Source organism: Cygnus olor, chromosome 2 (assembly GCF_009769625.2).
Source record: "Cygnus olor isolate bCygOlo1 chromosome 2, bCygOlo1.pri.v2, whole genome shotgun sequence".
Lineage (NCBI taxonomy): Eukaryota > Metazoa > Chordata > Aves > Anseriformes > Anatidae > Cygnus > Cygnus olor.
Genome location: NC_049170.1, coordinates 46,417,059 through 46,438,567, shown reverse-complemented (window position 1 = coordinate 46,438,567; position 21,509 = coordinate 46,417,059). Strand labels below are relative to the sequence as shown.

The window sequence follows — 21,509 nt, the reverse complement described above, 5'->3', positions numbered from 1 at the left end:
GTTGATCCTTCTGAAAAGGCTCACTGACAACCTAGGACAACAGTAATTACCGAGGGGACGGTAACAAAAAGAAAGAGCATGACTCTAGCTGCTTGTTCAGGGTAATCACTTACCTGAAAATATCATTTGGACTTGTCAGCAGACATCCTCACCTGCTCACATCACACAGATTTGGAAGGTTCATCACTCAGTAGAGAAAGGAAAAACACATCTTCTCCCCAGCGAGGCAGCGGCAGGCAGGAGTTGCTGTTATTGTTGGAATTGGTTTGGAGGAATGAGGACAGAGACAGCCAAGGCAGGCGTGTCTTGCAGGGCTGTGCAGCGAGAGGGCTCGCTCCTTTATGGAGTACCTTTGCAACTGCAGGGAAAGATTACTTACTGAGCCAGTCCCCCCCTCTGCGAGCAGATCGAAGGGCTGCTTGGTATTCCAGCTTGGTTTCCCATCAAGTCCAGATACAGTTTGTCTGACACGGGTCTATTCAGATGCCAGAGGATTGCTGGCAGTTCTCGTTTTCTGGGAACAAAACAGCAACAAGCACCCCAGCTGCACGTCCTTGTGAGACTGCTCATTCCCTATTTCAAGGCAGAGTGCCCTCCCTCCAGCGCAGCATTTAGCTTTTTGTGTGGGGATGGATTTTACAGATCCACCTCCTGCTTCTGCACCTCCACCAGACTTTCCACTTCATTCAATTATCTCTAATGGTATTAATAATCCTGTCAGAGGAAAATATGTGGAATGAAATAGGGATGCTCTTCTCTCCTTCTCCTTCTTTGGCAGGAAAATACATGTTCTCTATGTTATTTTTTCATTTCTCTGTGATGAATGGGCAGTTGCTACTTTGCACCTATAAAATAAGTCCACAGATCCTGCGATTCTTAAAGCCATAATCCTGCCTCCCTTCCTCTGTTTCTTCTTTTTCTGTTTCTTCTTTTTCTGCTTCTCTCTTTCTCCCTGTTACAGCTGGGTGTCTGGAAGAACGCACAGCCCAAGAACACAAAAATGTGCCCTGTTCAGCCAACAACAAATCCCTCAAAAGGCAGGGGGAAATGTTGAGAGTGCAACAAGTTGGGGGCTGCTTGAAAGCAGCACAGGAATCCCCTAGGAGTCATAGGACAAATTCCTGCTCCTCAGTCTTTGATTCAGAGCCCCTGTCATATCCAGGGGTGCTGCAACAGCCCAAGTAGTTTGTTACATGGGCTGCTCATAGAATTTGTTCCTAACATTTTACTACACGGAAAAGCCAGTTCCTTCTCTCTCATTGTACCAGGTGAGAAGATCACAAAGAAGCAACACCGTGACAATAGGCTTGAGGTTTGGCAGAGCTCGCGGCTACGGGGCCTCAGACAGTCACCCCACTGCTGATTTTAGGAGTGTAAAGTCCCTCTGAGGAAGGATATGTATATATAGGTGCATGTATATCACAAGGGTATTTTACCCCTATTTACACATACCATGATTTCATAGCCACAGTCATTTCACAGAGGATGTGCAAAGACAAACAACAAACTTAGATCTGCTTTGCATTTTTGTGCTCTTGTGCTGATGTTCCTTTTCTCCCTGCCATTTGCAGTTCACTTTTCATCCTCCCTGCTTCCAGTCTGAAGGTTTCTCTAAATAAAGATACTCAGAGCATTATAGGAAAAATTGCTCCTTACAAATATCAGCTTGTTTAGCAGTTTCTAGAACTCAGGGCTTATTAAGAGCTCGCTGCTGAAACAATGATTTAGCATGAAGCTGCAGCTGGCGTAACAAGAGAACCATGCCACGTATTTTAACCTTTGCTGGAGGATTTGCCACATCTGTAAGTAGTAACTCACCACAGATTTCTTCCCTGTGTGCTGTCATGGATGGAAACATATGGTTCAAAATTGCAGAGACCATCGTTTGGAATTTCAGATGAAAACTGTTCACAAGGACAGAGGCCCCGTGCTTTCCCTTGTCCAAAAACACATGGAATGAACCAAAAATAATTTTAAAAGCACACAAACGTTCCCCAGTCTGACAGCTCCCCCTTCACACAAAGCTTGTCCAGACCCAGCTTTGCAAATGCACATCCCTTCCTTTCCACCCTTTCCTTGGCAGCAGTTTTTGTTGGCAGGATGCTGTTGCCAAGGGAGACAGAAAGGATGTGCAGCTGGCTTTTCTTCCACCTGCACTTAGTGCTGCTGATCCTGTTTATGTTGCTGCAGAACCTTTGGCTTCTAAGAGACCTAGCATCAATGTCACCGGACCTTTTGAAGAGTTTTGACAATGACACGAATAGCCATGACCTCTGATGGAAGGCTTAAAATAGGATCTTGCCAAAGAGAGGATGTAGTTGATGTCACAGATGCTGACTCAAGCGAGGGTATCCATTTCACAAGCAGCAATAAAAAGGGAAAAAGGAGGATTCAAAGACATCTTAACAAAGGTTTCTGACAACTGCGCAAACCTCAGGTATGTCGAACTTACATGTCTAAGGTAGCACGGCTCTGGCAGGCCACTCACCCCATCCTAAAATGTCTCTAAGCTGCCACGGATTGACTAGTACCCTGGAGAGACTCACCTCTTACCATTAGCAAAAGAGGTCACAGAGGAGATGATGAGCTTTAACTCAAATGTCCAGCTTTCAGATGATGAAAATTGGGTGAAACAAATCCCACCCCATATCCCTCTATCTATTTAGATGGCATCATCATAAAGCAAAAAGAGGACTCATTTAGGACAATAAAGGGAGAAGTAGAAGTGGTGTCTGAAAGAGGTAAATGCAGTCTTGTGTGTTGCGATACTTTCCAGGAGAGGAAATCCTCCTGCTTTGGACATTCAGAACCAGTTCCTACTCAACACAGAAAACAAGCCTTAGAGAGCAACATTTCATTGGCACGAAGAGCGGACTGGGGCAGGGCCTGGCAGCCTTTCCATGGTAATGCATTAGGAAGCATTTTTCTTTCCCATATAAGAGGGTAAGCGGGTAAGCACTAATTTGGCTGAGGCTAGGAGCTGCTGCCTCTCAAAGACCCAGCACGGTACGGATCAGCCGTGCCTGACCCCTGCAAGGCACGACGTCTGGTGCCTGCTGAGCTGGAAAGCGGTTGGTAGCATGGCATGGCAGGAGCCACTTCTTCAGGCACACTCCTTTTTCTAAAAAAATCGTAGCTCTTAGACCCGCCAGACTCCTTTCAAAATCTTTGCAGTTTGGGGTAACTGAGTCACAGGTTTTTGATTCCAGCACCAAATGATATGTCTTTGTCAAACCTAATTTCTTTAGGATGGAGCCACCAGCTCTTACTAATTTACACCAATGAACCTATCAATCAGGGACCTTTATTCTAGACTCAGGATAGTCTTTCATTACAGCACAGTCATTTTTAGCTTGTCTTTGCTAAGGAAATGAGGTTTATATGACCAGGTTGTCTATCCCTCTTTCTGTCCGTCTTCCCCAGTAACTTCGATCCATGGCTGATTTAAAATATTGTAACACACTGTATGAAAACTGTCGAGGAGGCAGAACAGAGAGGCCTACTCATGGATCCCCCTGCTTCAACGAAGCAGTCATTTATTTCCCTACTTGCAAAAGCTGTGCTCAAATTCTCCAGCTGCAGGTACAGAAATGTTGATCCTGCAGTCAGAAGGGATGTTGTAGTTATGCACAGGCTGACTAACTTCTACAACCCCTTACGGTATTTCAGTCATTTCGTCTGTTCACCGAAAGTAATTTGGATGATTTATTACTTAAGGCCCCTTCAAACTCATAATTGCCTCCAAGTGCCTGGTTATCCCTGTGTTTGATCTCAAATGAGAGCTTGTAATGAGGACCTTGCACTGATTCGTTATGTGAGCATGTAACACAATTAGAAAGCAACTTGTGCATAAACTATTACATTTACAGGGAAAACCATTACATTTATGCAGGAAAGCTTTGCTCTGATTTTTGACCATTGCCCGGTTTAAGGAAAAAACACACCGTGTCTCTCAGAGTGAGTAAATGACTTGTTAAGGGGCTTGTACAATAATTCACTGCCTCAGTTAGTCATCTGGGCAAGTGAGAACAAAACCAAGTCAGGATCAAGGGAGTTAGCATTTTTCAGTATGGGAGACTGGCTACTGCTTTTGCGGAAAAGAGGTGATATTTGAATGTGACTAATTCCCAGAGTGGACCTGGGCTACAAGCGGCAGTGAGGGTTTCCATACCCAGATTTTCTCCTGTGAGCACAGCCCAAGGATGTAAGGTTACACATAAACCAGCCAGAAAGGTTGCAATGTGATGGTCTCATTATCTGCTGGATTATACAGGGCTAGCGAAGCCTCTGGAGTGCATGTGAGGTTGATAGGGAAAGAAGTGAGCTGTTATTTTTAATTTCTGTTCATCCTTCCTAAAGACCAGCGACAGCTTTCTCTTGGCTTTCGGAACTAAACTTTGAATTTCCTTTTAGCTGCTTTGAGTTGAACTGGGCTTCAGCTGAGGCTGATTTTGGAATAACTGGGGTGTTCGTCATGGCCCATCTCCATGGAGCTGCACGGCTGCTCTGCAAGGAGGTCTGCTGATGGCCCGGGTCCATTGGCAAAGGCCCTGCACACCAAGCTGTTGGAGATGCATACCTGAACCTTAAGAGTGCCAGGGGCACGAGCATCAGCATTAGGATACATCAAGATAAAAAGGAAAGGATCAAATTCCATTCTTGAAAATATCAGCTGCTCACTGCAGAGATCAAGGAAGGGTTTTTTTTTTTGCTCCATCAGGTGAACTGCAAGATTGCACAGGTATTGAGATATGGATTTTTTTCCCAACCTTTGAAGCTAGGTATTGGACTGGAAGGAATGATGGTCCAAGTCGGTGTAGTAAATCTTATGTTCCTTTAAGTAAGGTCAGAGCAGCTGCTGGATATAATTTCTGCTAACAAGAGCAGGACTGTGCTGCTTTTATTTCACTCAGTGTTATTGCTCCTGCATTAGATTCAATAGGTGGAGATAGGCAATATCATGCACAAGGAACACAAGAGCGAGATGGTGATAGTGTACTTGATTAATCAGGGGATCAGTAATTCAGCTGGAAATATACATGAAGTTAGGACGAGGACCTCACTTTTTAAAAATATGCTCTATCAATTTAGCAGTACATTCATTTCTGCAATTCGTATTTCCTATTCAGCATGAATAATATTGCACGACAAAGTGCAATGTTTCACTTTTTAGTGTGGATGGCCGTTTTTTGCATGCACACTGGCAATTCTTTTAAACTCCATTGCTGCTATCATGTACAGCTTCTGAAAGTTACTTTGAACATGTACTGGCCTTGCCTTTTCTCTGTAACACACTGCATGTCCACAAGACAGTTTGCAATCATAAGGGGTACAGACAAAGACTTTACAAATCAGCTAAATCAGCAAATCAACTAAAATCACTAATTTTGATGTTATTTTCTGTCTTTACAGGGATACTCACACGAAATGTGTATTTAAGAGATGATAAGTAAGTCCAAAGCTTTAAACATGAAAACTTTTCCTTGAGCTTTTGTTTAAGTGTTCATAGTGGACTCAGGTCATTGGAGTTTCACCCTGCCTCAATGTGACAGGCTGGTACTGTCACGTGTGCTTCTTTGTTCCAACAACACGGAACTGTTGTTTAGATAATAGTAATAATAGCAGACATAAACAGCATTATCCCCCTAACACTTTATAAGCCATCTATTTTATTTGTTTTTCTTTTCTTTCTGGTTAAACCTGCCCCTATTTATATACAGGATAGAATCTACTTCACCCATTCCTGAAATGTCATCACCTCCACACTCAGCTTTATTCTGGAAGGAAATTGGGCTGACAACCCTAACAACTTCTGATTATTCACACAACAGCCCTTGTGAAGAGATTAAACGCACCAGCTTTTCCATGTTGCCCTGTCAGCACACAGCCCACAGGGGTCTTCTCTCGATGCGAAAGTTAGCTCAGCCTCGCTGTTCGTTCAGCCTTGACTTCTGCTTCGTTAACACCCGTTTTGCTGTCGGTGATACAAAATGGACATCTTACCTCTCCCCTTCCCTCTCCAGTAGCTACACCAGAAGCCTCATTTTACCTCAGCCAGGCTATTGCACAGGCCCCAAAGCACAACACTGCTCAGCTGGTGATGCTGGGGGCTGGAGTCAGAGGGTAAAGCAGCTGCTCTCCTCCTTTTGCCTGGCCCCATCTCCCACACAGCTACACTGGATGGCTGCTGGCAGCACCCGGTGCCCAGACACCTCTGCCTTTACAGTGAGCCCCACAGAAACTGGGGGTGTGCTGTGCTGCCTGGGTGTCCTGCTAAGAAAGCATCACAAGAACAAAGTCCTGAGGCACTTGTTCTGCTGCTTTTCTGCACAGTGTGTCTCCAGCTCTGTGATCTGACTGCTGTGCTCCTGGTAGAAGGAGCAGAAATTGATTTTTTTTTTTTCTGGTAGAAGTGCGGAAATGCCAGCCTTGTAATGGGAAGATTCAATCTGAGGTGGTTTCAGTGCTTACCTCAGTGGTAGCACCTGGCTTCACCGTGCTGCCCTTATGGTACGTATGGCTGCCTGGCTCCCAGGGAGGACGTGAGGTTTCCTGATGCATCGGGAACAAACTTCAAACACAGCTGTATGTTGTTTCTTCCAAAATGATGCAGGCGCAAATGTACCAAGTGGTGCATTCGGAAAGACAAATTCATCCCTGACATAGCTAATAACATGTTTCTGCCAGTTACACTGCTCTGATGCAGGCTTTCCTTTGGTTTGGACTTAATTTATTAATACACAAAACATAACCTTGAAACCAGGGAACCGCAGAGCCAGTGACAAGTTATGAACTTTCTGCTCAGGCGTTTTGAATGAGCTACAATTAAACATCACTCCGGGTTCTCAACAGACACGTGCTGGAAGAGCTGAACGGCAGTCAGATGTTACATTCCCAGGAAATGTAATGATAATACTGACATAAGTGTCTTGTTGTCACACTTCGCACTTATTACATTTTCCCTTTTCTCCCTCTCTTTTAAAGCATCCTCAGCTGTCATTGTACCGGAGCAGTAAAATTATTCCCACAGTAAAGCGCAATATAGGGAAGCAATCCTGTTTGGAGCCAGAGCACTACGTGTGGCATCTGCATTACAGCTGCAGGAGAACATTAGTCTTTGCATTAACATTAACTACTGTGGCTGAGCGAATATATTAGCAGCAGCCTTAGTAAAGGTCAGGACACAGAGAAGAAGGAATATCAAGAAGCATTATACAGAGGACATAATTTTCAGGTAAAGTGCTGAGTTTCAGCCCCATTCAATATGAGTTGAAAGGACTGGATGGATATAAATAAAGGCAGGCTTGCTTGAGGGACCAATTACAGGGCCATCGATAGCAGTGTCAGGAAAAGTCCATCGGGAAAACAGTGGCTTCTGCTACACTGGTGTAAATCCAGGACAACTGCACTGCAATTAGTCAAATTATTCAGCATATAAATGACTCTGAGAGGAGAACATAGGAAAAACTAAAGGAACCAGCAGAAATAAAACACAGTTGGCAGCTGAAGACCAATGTCGCCAAATGGGAAAAAAGGAACTATCTGAAGACAAACAGCAATTAATAACTGGAACGAGCAGGCAAAGGAGCAAGAGGATCATCTTCTGTTCTCTTCAAGTTTGGGTGCTGGTGGCCACAGGTTGTGCTGAGCAATCTTGAAAGCTCAGCACAACCACGGTTTGGCTGTTTCATTTTCCCCTTTACCTGGTTTGTTGGAAATTAGTGTTTCAGTCAAATAGGGGATTTAAATAAGTCTCAAGTACTTTTCATACCAAAAATCTGGAAAACAGCTGCTTGGCCCAGGATTATTCACAAACACTAAGTCACATATAGCAGCTAAAACCAAGTTATCTGGCATGAAGCAAAGCCAGCTGCTGAAATGCATATGATAACAAGAAATCTGTGTATCTCAGCCTGAAGTTTTAGCTTAGTGCAGTCAGAATCCGGCCTCTCATTTTGGACACAGCCTCAGCAAGGTATCTGAGCAGGAGCTGCTTCCCTCTGACTTCAGTGGAATTGCTCACTCGCTGGAGGTGTCACACACGATTAATACTTCACTGAGCTGGGACCAGGGTGGGAGCAGGCAGATAAAGCAGAGGGAGCACTCAAATAAACGTGCAGCTATGCTGTTACAGGCATAAACCACAGATTTTTGTGGAGACGTACAGCGTGCTGCTCTTTATGTAGATACATTGTTCTCCTCTTCTGCTGCGCTTATTTACTGTATATTTATTCACAAGTGTCCCTGCTGGGAGCTGTTCCTGCATGCTCATTCACTGTCAATTACATTCCCAGAAACACGGCAGCACCTACAGCAACGTTTCTATTGCATTACAACTCTTTCCTTAAGATGACCTTGGGTCTGAGATATTTATCAGCAGGGAAATAAAACAAAAAGACTAAAAAAAAAGACAGCAAGAGTTTGCAAGAATTTGTTCGTGAAGGTAGCATGATTTGAGCTTACAAATTACAGGCAAACATTTTGTACTTGCTATGGCAGTATTAAAGCATCTCCTTCTAAGAGCTCCACATCAAGTTATGCCTCTGTCTAAATTAATGCTTCCAATTAGTTCTGTTTTATTGTGCATCCATCACAGGAGGTTCACTGTTAGGGCTTTGAACAATACAAATCCATACACTGGTAATTATGAAAAAATACATTTAGCAAGACACAAATGTTTCATATTTATCAGCAGTGCCTTGGGCCCTTTACATTTTTTTTTCTGACATATTTTTAATTTCTTTAGCCAGATTAATCTTTGGGTTTAGTAAGTAACTGCAGTCAAAGGCTGTATTACTCTTTGCACTAGGCTTGGGCTTGGCTACTTGTTTTTTCCATCATGTCTCTTGAAAAATCATCTAGCTTCCATGCACATGTCAAAGGCAGCGGCTGAGTTTCCAAGCTACTACGTGGCACACACCATGTAGGGGAAAAAAAGAATACAGACTTATTCCTTGAATTTGCATCATATTACCTAACTTATCCAGCGCTGTTTCCAAACTTTCTTTTTATATGTAAAATCTTTGGCGCATGTTAAAAATGTATGTGGAATAGCTTAGAAAGGGCTGAAAAGATGGTAAAGGGATTGAATGTACTTACGGCAATGACCAAAATTATGGTTCCATAATAAGCCTGTGGTTTTCAACAGACACATAACTGTCACAATAATTATTTAATTGGGCTAAAACTTTCCAGGTTTGGAGTCAGTCTAGATGTGATATTTCTAGAAGGTAGAGGGGGAAGGAGCAGTGTAAGCAGCCCTAAACTGAAGCAGAGAAAGCGCTTATCCTCTGCTTGCTCACCGGGGTCTGAGGAGCAGCTGAGCAGAAACACTATGTGCTGGAACAGCCACTTTTGCAGAGCATGATTGAAAGGTGAATACGGTGACAACAGTTCTCAGGAGTTATTTTTAAAAAATGATATCTGGAAACAAAATAAATATCCATATTTTTTAAAATGAAAGACCATGAGGAATTGTTCGAAACCACAAGTGACGCCAAGCTTTAATCTGAGCAGGGACTTTTCGCTGATTCCTTATTGCCCAGTCACCTACAGAGTGGCTCTGGAGGCACAGGGAGAGTGCAGCCTCCCTCATCAAGACCCCTCTGATATAAGAGGATCAACCATGTAGCTCTGAGCTATCTTAACCGCTCTATCTCACCGTCTATCCCAGACTTTGACACAATTGTGGGACAGGGACATGAACAAAGGGGGAAAGGTGTAGCTGGAAAGCCAAGCCTCCGGGTTCCTGGAATGGCCCGAGGAGAGACTGAGTCACTTTGGAGAGAGCTGCTCTGCTTCATTTCTGCTTGAAAGGGAAACATTTTAGTTCTTGATCCTTTGATGGCTCCAGAACAACAACGTCCTGGTGAGGAAGCAAGGGTATCTCAAGTGTTGGGGTATGCTCAGTGCACACAGCAACAGGGTTTTTCTGCTTGCTACCATACTGCCCGTACGGGAGCCTGGGAGAAGAACCATGTGGAGATCTTAACAGGGATGAAACTAGGTTGCTGTAGAAGTTATTCTTTAAAATCCTTCAAATTTTAACAGTGATTAAGATCTACAATGTGCTAAAACTTGTCCTGTGCAACTCCATGGAGGCTTTTAACTCCACGAGGCATTAACGTTTCCATGAAAGACAGAGGTAAAGAGCCCGTGGATTGATGTTCTGCAGCCACACATGAAGGAAGGAAGGAAGGAAGGAAGGAAGGAAGGAAGGAAGGAAGGAAGGAAGGAAGGAAGAGGTTCATTTGTCCTTTCCTGCAGCAGGACCTTTGGGGTGAGCAGGCCTCCTCTGGCCCATCATTTTGGATTTCTAGCACAGGCAACACACCCGCTTGACCATCTTATACACGGTTTAAAGCAGCAGACCAGATCCTCAGCTCGCGTGAATTGTTTGGCCCTAGTGAAACCCAAAAAGCACAGACAACATGGAGCCATCCCAGAGCTGGCTCTGTACCTGGAAAGCTGAAAGGCCAAGAGCATTTCATTGCTGGATGACATTTTTACAACTCACTCAAAGCCAGAAGTGCAGAGCAACCCCTCCAAAGCTCCAGCCCAGTGACTGCAGCACAGCTCATTAACAGGATCACGTAAAAACGTGCTTCTCCCTACACTTCCCTCCTCAGACAGAGCCGTTGAGATACCAGCCTTAAACAAACACACTGATTGCAAGGAGAAGGAGGAAAGGAAGGAGAGAAGGGGAAGGGAGAAACTGAATAATATTTTTAGATGTTAGGACAAAATAACCAATTGTGATCTCCATTTAAAAAAAACGAATCACCCTTTCATTCACAGGAATGAATATGATCAAACTCAACCTCCACAGAATAAGAGTTGCTGATGGCGAATATGCAAATCCCATTCTTAACAAATGCCTGACGGTGTACATTTACATTTCTTTCAGTGATGTGTGTATGATTATGCTGAGGAGTCTTCTTGTCCAAAGAAATCTCTGGATTGACAATCCATCCCTTCTGTGTACCCACAGGGACAGGCAGGCTATAACAGCAGTTGTGGGGGAATAAGGCTGGGCTTATCCACGTTATTTTTATTAACATACACATATATTTAATGTTTGACTTTTGTTCATCTTTTAACAATAAACAGATTAGAAAAAATGCAATCTTTTATAGTTTAGATGTAGGCCTCTCTTCCAGTAAGCACATCAAGGTCTTTAATTTGTCTGAAGTTAGAAAAAAATATCAACAACCCCTGCCCAAGAAAGACAGTCCCATGAATCAGGTGGAGCACACTGAGGTGGTCTGAAATGTCTGCACAGGGTATTCTCCATTGGGACAGAAGATATAAATCCAGACTTGCAAGATTCCTTGGTAGTCTCTGTTACAGACCCTAGGCAAAACTGTCTCATAGGACGCATTATCATCTTGACATATGGCAAAATCTCATACCAAGTATGCATGGCATACAGCTTAGGAAGATAAAGCATATTTGAAAGGATGACTGCTCATACAAAGTGAAGCCACAATCATATTTGCTTAAATCTAAATGTATGTCATGGTGACTGAGGCTCAGCTCAGTCATAAGGACAGAGTGCTGTGACCAGCTCACAAGGGGTAAAATAATCTTGAAAATGGATGAGATTGAACTGATGCACCAACCTTAGCAAAACCCTGCTGTGGGCCCAAGCAGAGAATTGCTTCAAGGGATGTCAGGGAATGGTTGGGCCATTTGGGGACTCTTCTTGTAATGGCACAGGAGCAGACGGACTCCATTTCCTAACTGCTGTTCATCTGCAGTTTGCCTGATACAGCACGTGACAATCCGCTAACGGGCAGGGACTGGAAAAATCCACTTTCTGTAAATATACCATGGACATAAGAGGTTTTAACACATCTATTCCCTTTAACCATTTACAGCTCGTGGTGATTTTTCTTGGACCAAACAGCTCATCTCAAGATGAAGGGGCACATTACCGAAGGGCCCCTTTGGTGGCGTTTTGTAGAATTTCATGCAAGGCCTCAATTTGACAGAAACAACAATAAGCCTTTAATGAAAACCCCAAACTGAAGGCTGGTTAAAACCCACTCCATGGATTTACGTGACTGATACCACAACATTTTAATAAGACATAATCTACTGTGTTCTGCATTTCTAAAAAAATGAAAGATTTTCCTCAGTATGTTCTCCTGTCACTAACATGTAAAGTTGAAGCCCAAAACTGACACTTAAATGTCAATGTTAACTCTTTAGTTACTGCTCATTGGCATGGGAAAGATCATTAGAGAGATCTCTGCAGATAACAGTCTTAGAGCATTGCTGTGAGGAAGGAAAGGAAGAAGGAAGGACAGAGGAGAGGCTCTAAGACAGGGAGAAGGGAGAAAGACAGAGAAAAGGAAAAGGGGAACAGGGGAAAATAAAACTGGAAAATGGTGCAGCTTGCATATTTTCTTACTGAGTGACACTGTACTGAGTGATACAAGAAATATGTCCAGAATAAATAATTTTATCTGCAAAGGTTCTATTTCAGTTCATTTCACAAACCTCGCATTGACATGGCAGAGATATTTGCTCCTTGCTGCATGCACATTATTTATACCTCAACCCATGGATTGGCATCAGAGCTGGAATTGGGCCTTTCATGCAGAATAAATCTGACATTCTTCCTTTCGACCTCTGTTTAGCATTCTAGGAAAAAAACAAATTTCTTTATGAATATGTACAAAATGTGCCAAGATGAATCTGCCCTCAGACTGGCATTTCAGGGGGGCCGCACTGCTGTAATTCAAAGCAAAATTTAGCCTTCGACTCTAATTGCTCCCAACTCCAGAAATATTGAATTGATTTTCTTCAGACACGAACTGTTTTCTCCTTCATCACTGAGGTCTATAAAACAAGCTGAGTTCAAATTTCCTAGCGTCAGCTGTTCCTGAGTTATGAGGGCAGAGAAGCTGCAACCGGAACAAATAGGAATAGCCGGGTTCTCTTCACACCCACATGTCATAAAAACAGCCGAGCTGATTTTGCTGAGAGTTCTCAAAATATTCACCTTTAGGCTGATGCCAAACCTGAAAAGTACACTGGACCCTCCGAGGAACTTGCTTGAGAAAATTAGGAGCGCCTGAAAAATGGAGGTAAGCCTGGAAACAGAAATTGAACTGAAACTGTAATAGTGTTTTGCTTTCACAGGACTAATTAACATTTCCCAATTCTTGGTCATAAATTACCTTTGTAAGAGCCTACATGTTTCTGAGTGGGCCTGTGGCTTTCCTCTTTCCTAGAAGAGACATTTTTGCTCTTAGCATCAGATAATCATAGGTTGTTTAGGGCAATTTTAATCTGTTTCTTATGTCTGGCAGACAGGAACCCTGCCACAGTGACTACTGGGAACGTCTGCAAGACTTCATCCAGATCCTCGCTCTCTGCCAGCTTCGGCAGCCCCATCTTTCAAGTTCAGCCTCGCAGCCAGAACCACACGAGCTGCTAGCAAAGCCTGTCCAGTACTTTTATCATCACCCAATGTATTTGTGGCTTTCACATCGAGACACATCGATAGGATCAGGGGCCCTCACTGCGTTAGGCATTGCAGGGACTTTGCAGTCATGCTGACTTGGTAGTTCATCTGTTCTCCAAAAAACACTCAAGCTCATGCTCATCTTCTGCAGTGTTGGTAAGAGCAAAATAGATTTAATAAAATCTGAACCAGTGGGAACAAAAACCCCAGGTTCACCTGCTCGTAATGGAGTACGTTGCTTCAAGCAGGAATTTAAGTTGGTGCCTAAAAAACCAACTTGCTTTCTTGCACAAATGACACACGGACTAGCAAGAAAAGCTGTTTCAGTTCGAGATGTCCCTTTCGGGATAAAAAATATTTGCATTCAAAAACCTTCTGACCAGCCTATTGGCATGCACATCCTTAGCCAAAGACTAATTATGAAACACCACGTACACACCGTTTCACATGTCACTCCCCAGGACAGGGCATCTCTAGTACAACTTGTAGCCACGGAAGAGATCACGTGGAGCCACCATGTGAAAACCTGTTATTACTCAGTTGTCATGCTGTCAAAAGCTGCAACCACTCACTGCTCTAGTGAGCCATGAATGACTTGCTTTGCTCTTGTTCAGGCTTTGCTGGCAGATTTGGAAATACTGAGACAGAAGTGCCCATATCCAGATCACCCAAAAGAAGGGATGCCAGGGTGCAGAAACATTGATTTTGGGCAACCAAGGGCAAGCACTTGGGCAGAAGACAGCAATTTCTCAAGGACCCAGACATCTCCTCTGCCATTTCTGCTTTATGCTTCTGAATTAAAAGTCCTGCATAGTCCCCCCGTGCTATCAGGAATCCCTGTCAGGTTCATTCGTGCACCGATGCTCTGAAGATGATCAGGACATAACGAGACACGAGGGGAGCGGGCTCTGCCTTTCCATGAGGCACCTGCGTTGCACTGAAGTCATGCGGGTTACAGAAGCAGAGCCGAGAGCAGATTCCGACCCATTATCTTCTGTCTGGTTTGAGAAATGAACTGTAATAGCAAAGCTGTTCCTGTTTGGAAATGGGCTACAGGGTATGCACATTTATGGGGCTTTGCTCCCCAAGGTGCACACGTGCAACTCCCATTTAGCGAATGTGTTTAATGTGGGAATGCTGAGAGGTGGAGAGACAAATTAAGAGGAGGTTTACCACTCAGATTTTCAGCAAACATATAGCATTCTTATTTAAAAATAATAGAATAATGGTATTTGTAAAGCATCTGCAACACAGCATTTAGAAAAACAGGCTAATTTGATTAGAAAAACATTACAAATGCTGAAAATAATGATATGCTGCAATAGTGGCAACAATAAAAAAGTAGATCAAACTTGCCCAGGGGCTTAGAGGACTAGAGAAGGGTATCTTTTATTTTATTTTATTTTATTTTATTTTTTAATGAAAAAAAAGTTTTTCATGGTGGGAAAAGATCAGATGGATTTTTTGGGAGGTGCTGAGGTGGCGAGCAGTCATCAAGGCTGTGGGATATATCCCAGTAGAGAATACACGGGATTTTGTTGTACTTCATATGACATGAATTACATTTAGGTCACAGGTGACCTTCTGTTCCCACTGTTTCTCCCTGACTTTCCAATGAGCAGGTGATTTAATATGGACTCAACTGCGTGGGATTTGCATGTGGAGTAGCTCTATGTCCTGGCTGGGACTCAGCAGCCCCAGAGCCTGCTCTTGCTGTCTGTAATGCAGAACAGGAGTAAAGGAATGATGTCCACAGTGTAGGGAGCACTGATGCATTGCTCAGGGTTAATTTGTTTTATAGATTCACTTCCCAAACATGTAGTTAAGCAGTCCAGAATCTATAAACACCAAACCTCAAGCACGCTCTGTTGTGTCATAAGACAAGTGACTCTGAAGATCTAGGCTGGGACCTCATGTGAATGCTTTTGTCTTTCTTCACAAGGGACCTCGGCCACACAGGCTGCATGCAAAGGAACGGGCAGGATTTGACATCAGGACAAAGGGACTTTAAAATGAAACCTCCCCAAGCCTTGACATCAACTGTGCTGCCCTGCCTGCCCCTGCCTTCCCAGCAGCCACTGAAGGAGCCTTCTGGTGAAGCTGCACAAGGGCTGTCTGCAGCCCCAGGGACTTTTATTAAGGATATAATAAGAAAGTTATCTATCTATCTATCTATCTATCTATCTATCTATCTATCTATCTCTATGCGACATATACTGTTTTATATCTATCTATCTAAACAGTATAATATCCATACCAGTATATTACATTGTCACAATGGTTTAAAACATTTGGTGTGCAATTTCACAGTTGCTTTATACAGCCAGACATCCCCCAGTCCATTCAACGCATTCTGACTGAAATATTTGGTGGAGAAGCACGCAGCCAGCATCGCTCTGCAGCTGCCCTCGCACACAGGCACGGCGGCAGCCAAAGACACGAGGGCACAGCAGCATGGCGAAGTGACCTCCCCCAGGTGCCCGCGCTATTTCTGTTCTGCTAAAGGGAAGGAGCCCCAGCTGACTGGCTCGCTGCTGAGCGAGAGCTGGGATGTAAATTAGACAGAACATTTGTCTGCATGTACACAGGGGGGCAAATACGAAGGGAGGGAGAAGGAGTTGATACATAGCAGTCACTGTAGAGCAGTAAATATTAACATTAATTTTGCTCATCACCATTGCACATTTGTTACACCTTTCCACATACCAAATCTGTAAGTATGGATGTGCTGAGCCAGTGGCTTGCCATAGCAAGCAGCAAATAATGAATGATATATCACCTCTCTTATAATGGATTGGTTATTTCAACCATACTTGCCTTGATGTGATGAAATAAATGACAGCAATTTTGCTAATACATGGCTTTTCTGCTCTCCCCCTCCTTTCAAACAGGGCAGCAAGGTGTCCTTTAGCATTTAAAGCCATGCAAGAACACAATATGTATGATGGTAAATGACTATAATGTAGTATGCCATAAACTGTAAGTATCGTCTGGTTTGAAAGGAAGCTGATACGAGGTATAAAGAAGGTATTTCATACATGACAGAGATAATAAATCTAGGGTTTGCTGCAGGAGGTAGATCCAACTGGAAGTAAACCCATTGCAAATATTTTTGAAGTATCATATAGCTGCACTAAGAAAGGACTCTGCCACTGAGCTGAAAGTGCTTCTGGTTCAGCTGGTAACGTCACAGCTTTGCCAGTCAGACAGTGATCTTATCAACCAATTTTCCGCTTCAGCCTGGTGATGGGCAAGTACTGCATGAGCAATGTTATTACATCCTCCGTTAAAATGCAGCCCCTGATTCAATGGCAAAGACTGCCTGCTCCACGACCAGAGACTGCCAGCTCCTGCAGAGCAGTCCCTCGGTGCCAGCAAGAACTGCAGAGGAAAGAGACTTCAGTGGGACCTCCGGAATAAGATTATCTCAGGGAAGGAAACCACCAGGCAGCGGGAAGGCGGAGTCCATCTCAGGGCTGGGACTACTGGCAAGTTTGTAGGATGACACACATGACCCAGAGTTCAAATTATTCAGATTTGTTCAAGACAAACTGCAAAGACTCGGCGCCTGATCCCAAGGCCACCGACATCAGGAGAAGGATCTCCACCAACCTAAAGTGGCTGCAGATAAAACCCTTAGCTTGCCTCTCCTTTTATACAAGCACCTGGGTCCTGCTCTGCTCCTGCAAAACAGCAGTGGCCCCTGACTGCCCTCATCCTTGGCAAGGAGACAGATCATGCTGGGAAATCGAGTATCCCCCACGGCGTGAGGGCTGCCCTGCCTGGTTCAGCAGGGCTGGATGCTAAGCCAGCTGTTAAGTGCTGCCTGCAGCCATCTGCACTTTTTCCAGCTGCTGTGGCTCTCATCTTCCCTCCGAGAAGAGGCACCAGCTCTTGGTGATATGGCAGCTCCCCCTTCTGTCTTCTGGCTTGGACGTGGAAGTTCCAGCCACCCCAAGGCTTCTTGATCCCCTCTGGTTATTCATTTTCCAGCATTCCCATTGCTTACTGGGGTTCTCAGTCTTCAGAGGTGTACCACTGACTGGACCCTACAGCGAATGTAATCACTCCTGATGGTTATAATCACCACTATTAGTGTGGTTTTTTTTGCTTTTTTTTTTCTACAGATATTTTTCCCCGATGAATGCTGACTAGTCTCTTTCCCTTCTGCCACTTTGCTTAAGTCACGTGTGCCCTCAGAGAAAAACGTGGCAGCATCACGAACAGGAATGGAAAGCTCTGTCATACAGAGATGCTGGGATGCAACGTGATTATCATATTAACCAACTCACCGCCCTTTGGATGCTTGGCCCGCATCCAGCAAAGTGACATCAATACGGTGCTTGGGGCATGCGCTGCAAGTTGTCATATTCTCCTGAAATGTCAAGCAGAGCCCTGGATGCTGTTGGGACCTCATGGGCTGATCAGCAAAGTGCTGCACGTCCCTCTGCTGCTGCAGAAAATACCGAGAGCGCTGAGCAGTGCCCGGGAGGAGCTCTGCACCCAGCTGGATCCGGGCTCCCTCAGCAACACGTGCAGCACGTTGCATGGAGGCAGCTGTGCCGCCTGCCCACCCGCTTGGAAAGCCTCTGAAACCACTGTGTAATCCCTCGGAGGCGAGCCAGCCAAAGGACACCATTAACAATTTTCTACAGCAAACATCAGGTGCAATAAGCCAAAATATTCAATGGACATCTGGCCTTGCCTTGCTAATAGAGAGCCTTTTCTTGCAGGATTTCTTTGAGACCTTCTACTGAAATGCAAGGATTTCAGCAAGCCTTGTGCGCTTTCCCTTGGGTAAGTGAAAGATCAAATTTGCACTCTGCTGCTGAAGCTGCTGCTGAAGCTGTGGTGTCTGTGTGCAAGTGACCGAGATGTGACCCACCTGGGGTGGGCAAAGGCACAGAGTGAACCCCCTCTTCCAGCACCTGGCTGCGAGCTATACCCTTTTTTCCAGTGCTGTCACACATGAGTTGGGCCACAGCAGAGCCACGACTTTGCTTTAAATGGCTTCTTCAGGCCTGGTAGCAGTAGAGCCATGACCAAAATCTTGCCCTTTAGCAAATGTAGGTTCATTTCCTACACAGTCTATCTTTTGTCTTCTCCCTAATCCATCAGCGAAGTTACAAAGCCGAATTTCCATGGCAACAGACTGTGAGGTCACAGAGAAAGTATTATGCAGGATCAAGCATCTGAAGTGGAATTGGGGATGGGAAAGAACAAAATTACTTAAAAAAAATAACAGTCATAGCAAAGGGAATGATGGGGAAAAAAAAAAAAAAAAGATAGGTCAGATAATCTGCTCCTGGAATGAAGTCTCATTTTTCGAGAAAGCTGGTGCTGGTACTTGCCCCACTGGGGCACTGGGGTTGGCAGTGGGAGGTGGGAAAGGTGTGAACGTGGACAGCAGGACTTTAGCAGGAGAGACCTGGGAGAGAAGTGGGAACACACATTTCTCTTGATGACATTCCCATTCCTTCGTTGAAGCCTGGGGTTGGACAAATAGTCGCACGATTTCCTTTTTTGACAGGAAAGCTGGCAGTTTTCTCATCTTTTAATAGGGTCTCCTGCTGTGCCTGGGACACATTTGCCGAAGCGGCCCCATGCGATGTGGCATCGCTGAGGGGCTGGGGCCCCGCCACACCTACTGCGTTTCCACGTCTGTTACCACCTTCCCCCTTCTAGGGGATGATCTAGTACCTACAGTTCTCTGGAGACATCTAATTAAGCACGGTGCATGAGCCCCTTGTCAGATGAAAGGCGCCGATTCATTAAGCAGCGGGCTGGCTGCCTGCCCCCCAGGACGTGCGTCTCCCCTGCAGCAGGGCTGCCTTCCCTCCTTCCTGCGCGAGCAGCAGACGCTGCACATCAGAGGAGACGGGAGGCTCGGGGGGCTCTGCCTGCCCCACAGGGGATCTTTGTCCCCTGCTCAGGAAAATAGGGGAGGCAGGCGGTGTTGGACCTTGAGAACATGCTGGTGGGGTCAGGGGGAAGGCAGGCAGATACAAAGAGAGACCTTCAGCGCACATCGAGGATTTATAATTGTGACTTAAATTATTGCCTTTTCCGCCGCTTGATCTGAGAGCATATTTGAGTCGATCTGAATACCAAAGCAACTCAGGAAGGCAGTGTGGCAAGGAGTAGGGCAGGGTCTGGCAGGGAATAAAAAAGCAAGGGAGGAGGCACAGAGGTGGTACTGCACATAGCCCGGAGTAAAGGTGAAGAGAAGAGGTGATGTGCGCAGCCAGCAGGTAAAGCTACTAAACTAAGACATGGCTGTATTTTCCCGCTTCATTTTTTCACATAGACATTTTATGACCTACTCACAGGCTTCATACACTGTTTTTGAAAAAAATGTTTTCTGACATGGGGTGACAGGAGAGCTATGATACAGCTTTGCACTGAAGTACTGTGAAGTAATCCCTGCTGCAAGACAGTTCCTCCAAACCACATCTGCAGAACAAATCCAGAGCTTGACTTGGCTCCTAGGGATGCACACTGAGTGCACTGGGCCAGAGAAAAGCATAAACAAAACCTATGGGATGAAATGACACTCTGCAACCCTGAAAACTGAAGAGGAACGTATGTGTGCATGGTGGGATGCAGCAGAGCTACTGAAGCGCTCCAGCCTCTTCACAGTGCCTGGCTGTTGGTAGCTCTAGGAGGTGGAACATATTCAGGCCCATAAAACAGAGCCGGAGGAGACAATATGTTTATAGCCCCTCTGTAGAAGAACATACAGAAGATCTAATTGTACCATATAGCTTGAAAGACCATATTACTGCTTCTTTTATTAGTATTACCCCTTCCCAGCAGAATACTCCTTGTCCTTAATGCCAGGAAAAGACTAGAAGGTATTGAGAGAGGGCATGCCAGCTCCACAGCATGTTCCCCATCACTCTGGCTCTACTTAAGTCCTTCAGTAGGTCACAAAACAAATTCGCAGACATGAATAAAAACCTCAGCCTGTGCTTAGTATCCAGGGATTTACCAGTAATGGGTGTTGTCACCAACAGGATGGCTGTCTGGGAGCTGTATCACCAATGGCTTAAAGAGAGCTGGAGATGCTTGCAGCTATAAAATTGTACACATAAATATTATGCGTGTGTGTATGTGGATATAAATATTCATGTGCACACAGATACACACACAGATACACAAAACTATAATTAGCATTTTCACACTCACAGGTTCTTAAACTGCCTTTATGATATTATTATCGTTCTTCACCGAAAGGGTGGTTGCACAGTGGAACAGGCTCCCCAGTGAAGTAGTCACTGCACCAAGCCTGTCTGAATTTAAGAAGAGATTGGACTGTGCACTTAGTCACATGGTCTAAAGTTTTGGGCCGACCTGTGTGGTGCCAGGAGTTGGACTTGATGATCCTTATGGGCCCCTTCCAACTCGGGATATTCTATGATTCTATGATTAGCATTATTATTCTATTAGTTCAATTCTTCTTCTGTGTTGAATTTAAAGATAGCACATATGGTGGTTTGCATTACTGAAGTATAAAATAATCAGTCTCTGTTTAATTCTGAGCTAAGAGTCCTCTCACTTTTCCCCATATGTTGCTTTGAGGGTTAGCTTTGCTGTGATCTCCTTCCCTCCCTTATTGATACTGAAATGTTCTTAATTTTGATTCCTCTTTCCTTGCTCCTATTGGTTTCACACATTTTCTTCACATGGTCACGGGTACTTACTGTTTTTATGATTTGCATATTTCCATCCATCTACAAATTGGCTCTCATACAAGTCAGTCAAAATCACATTTTGATTAAAAAAGACATAACAAAGTCGTTTTTTCCATCAGATCAGTTTTGAAATGAGTTAACGAAATCTTGGCTTGTTTATCTGCAGTTCCTAGGTTGGCTTATAGTTGCATTTGGGTGGTCATTTTCTGCCTCTTTGTTTTGTTTAGGATCTACTCCAAACTTGGCAGTCACTTAAAAGTTGTGTGCTCCTCTCAATACTTGTCATATACCATCTTTATTCAGGCATTGCACTTGGCTACCTTTTGAGACTTAAAATTAAC

At 44.4% G+C, this 21,509-nt stretch overlaps 1 protein-coding gene and 1 long non-coding RNA gene across 10 annotated transcripts in view; one reads left to right on the top strand and one right to left on the bottom strand.

Moving 5' to 3' along the window:
* Positions 1–21,509, bottom strand: part of TMEM108 (transmembrane protein 108) — a 156,273-nt gene that overhangs the window by 17,070 nt on the left and 117,694 nt on the right. Inside the window, exon 1 of one of the 9 annotated variants that reach the window (XM_040548445.1) lies at positions 380–566. The exons of 7 other annotated variants lie outside the window; for them this stretch is intronic. Coding sequence is in view for 1 of the 2 variants with exons in the window: in XM_040548443.1 (XP_040404377.1) it covers positions 114–126 (13 nt within the window). In the remaining variant the exon portion in view is untranslated. Of the gene's footprint in view, positions 1–113; positions 567–21,509 lie in introns of those variants that run through there. One more of the 9 variants, XM_040548443.1, reaches the window with a different exon arrangement.
* Positions 1,156–8,666, top strand: LOC121065572. Its single transcript, XR_005817153.1, has 3 exons — positions 1,156–2,437; positions 5,413–5,449; positions 6,985–8,666. It is a non-coding gene; the product is annotated as an uncharacterized LOC121065572 (long non-coding RNA).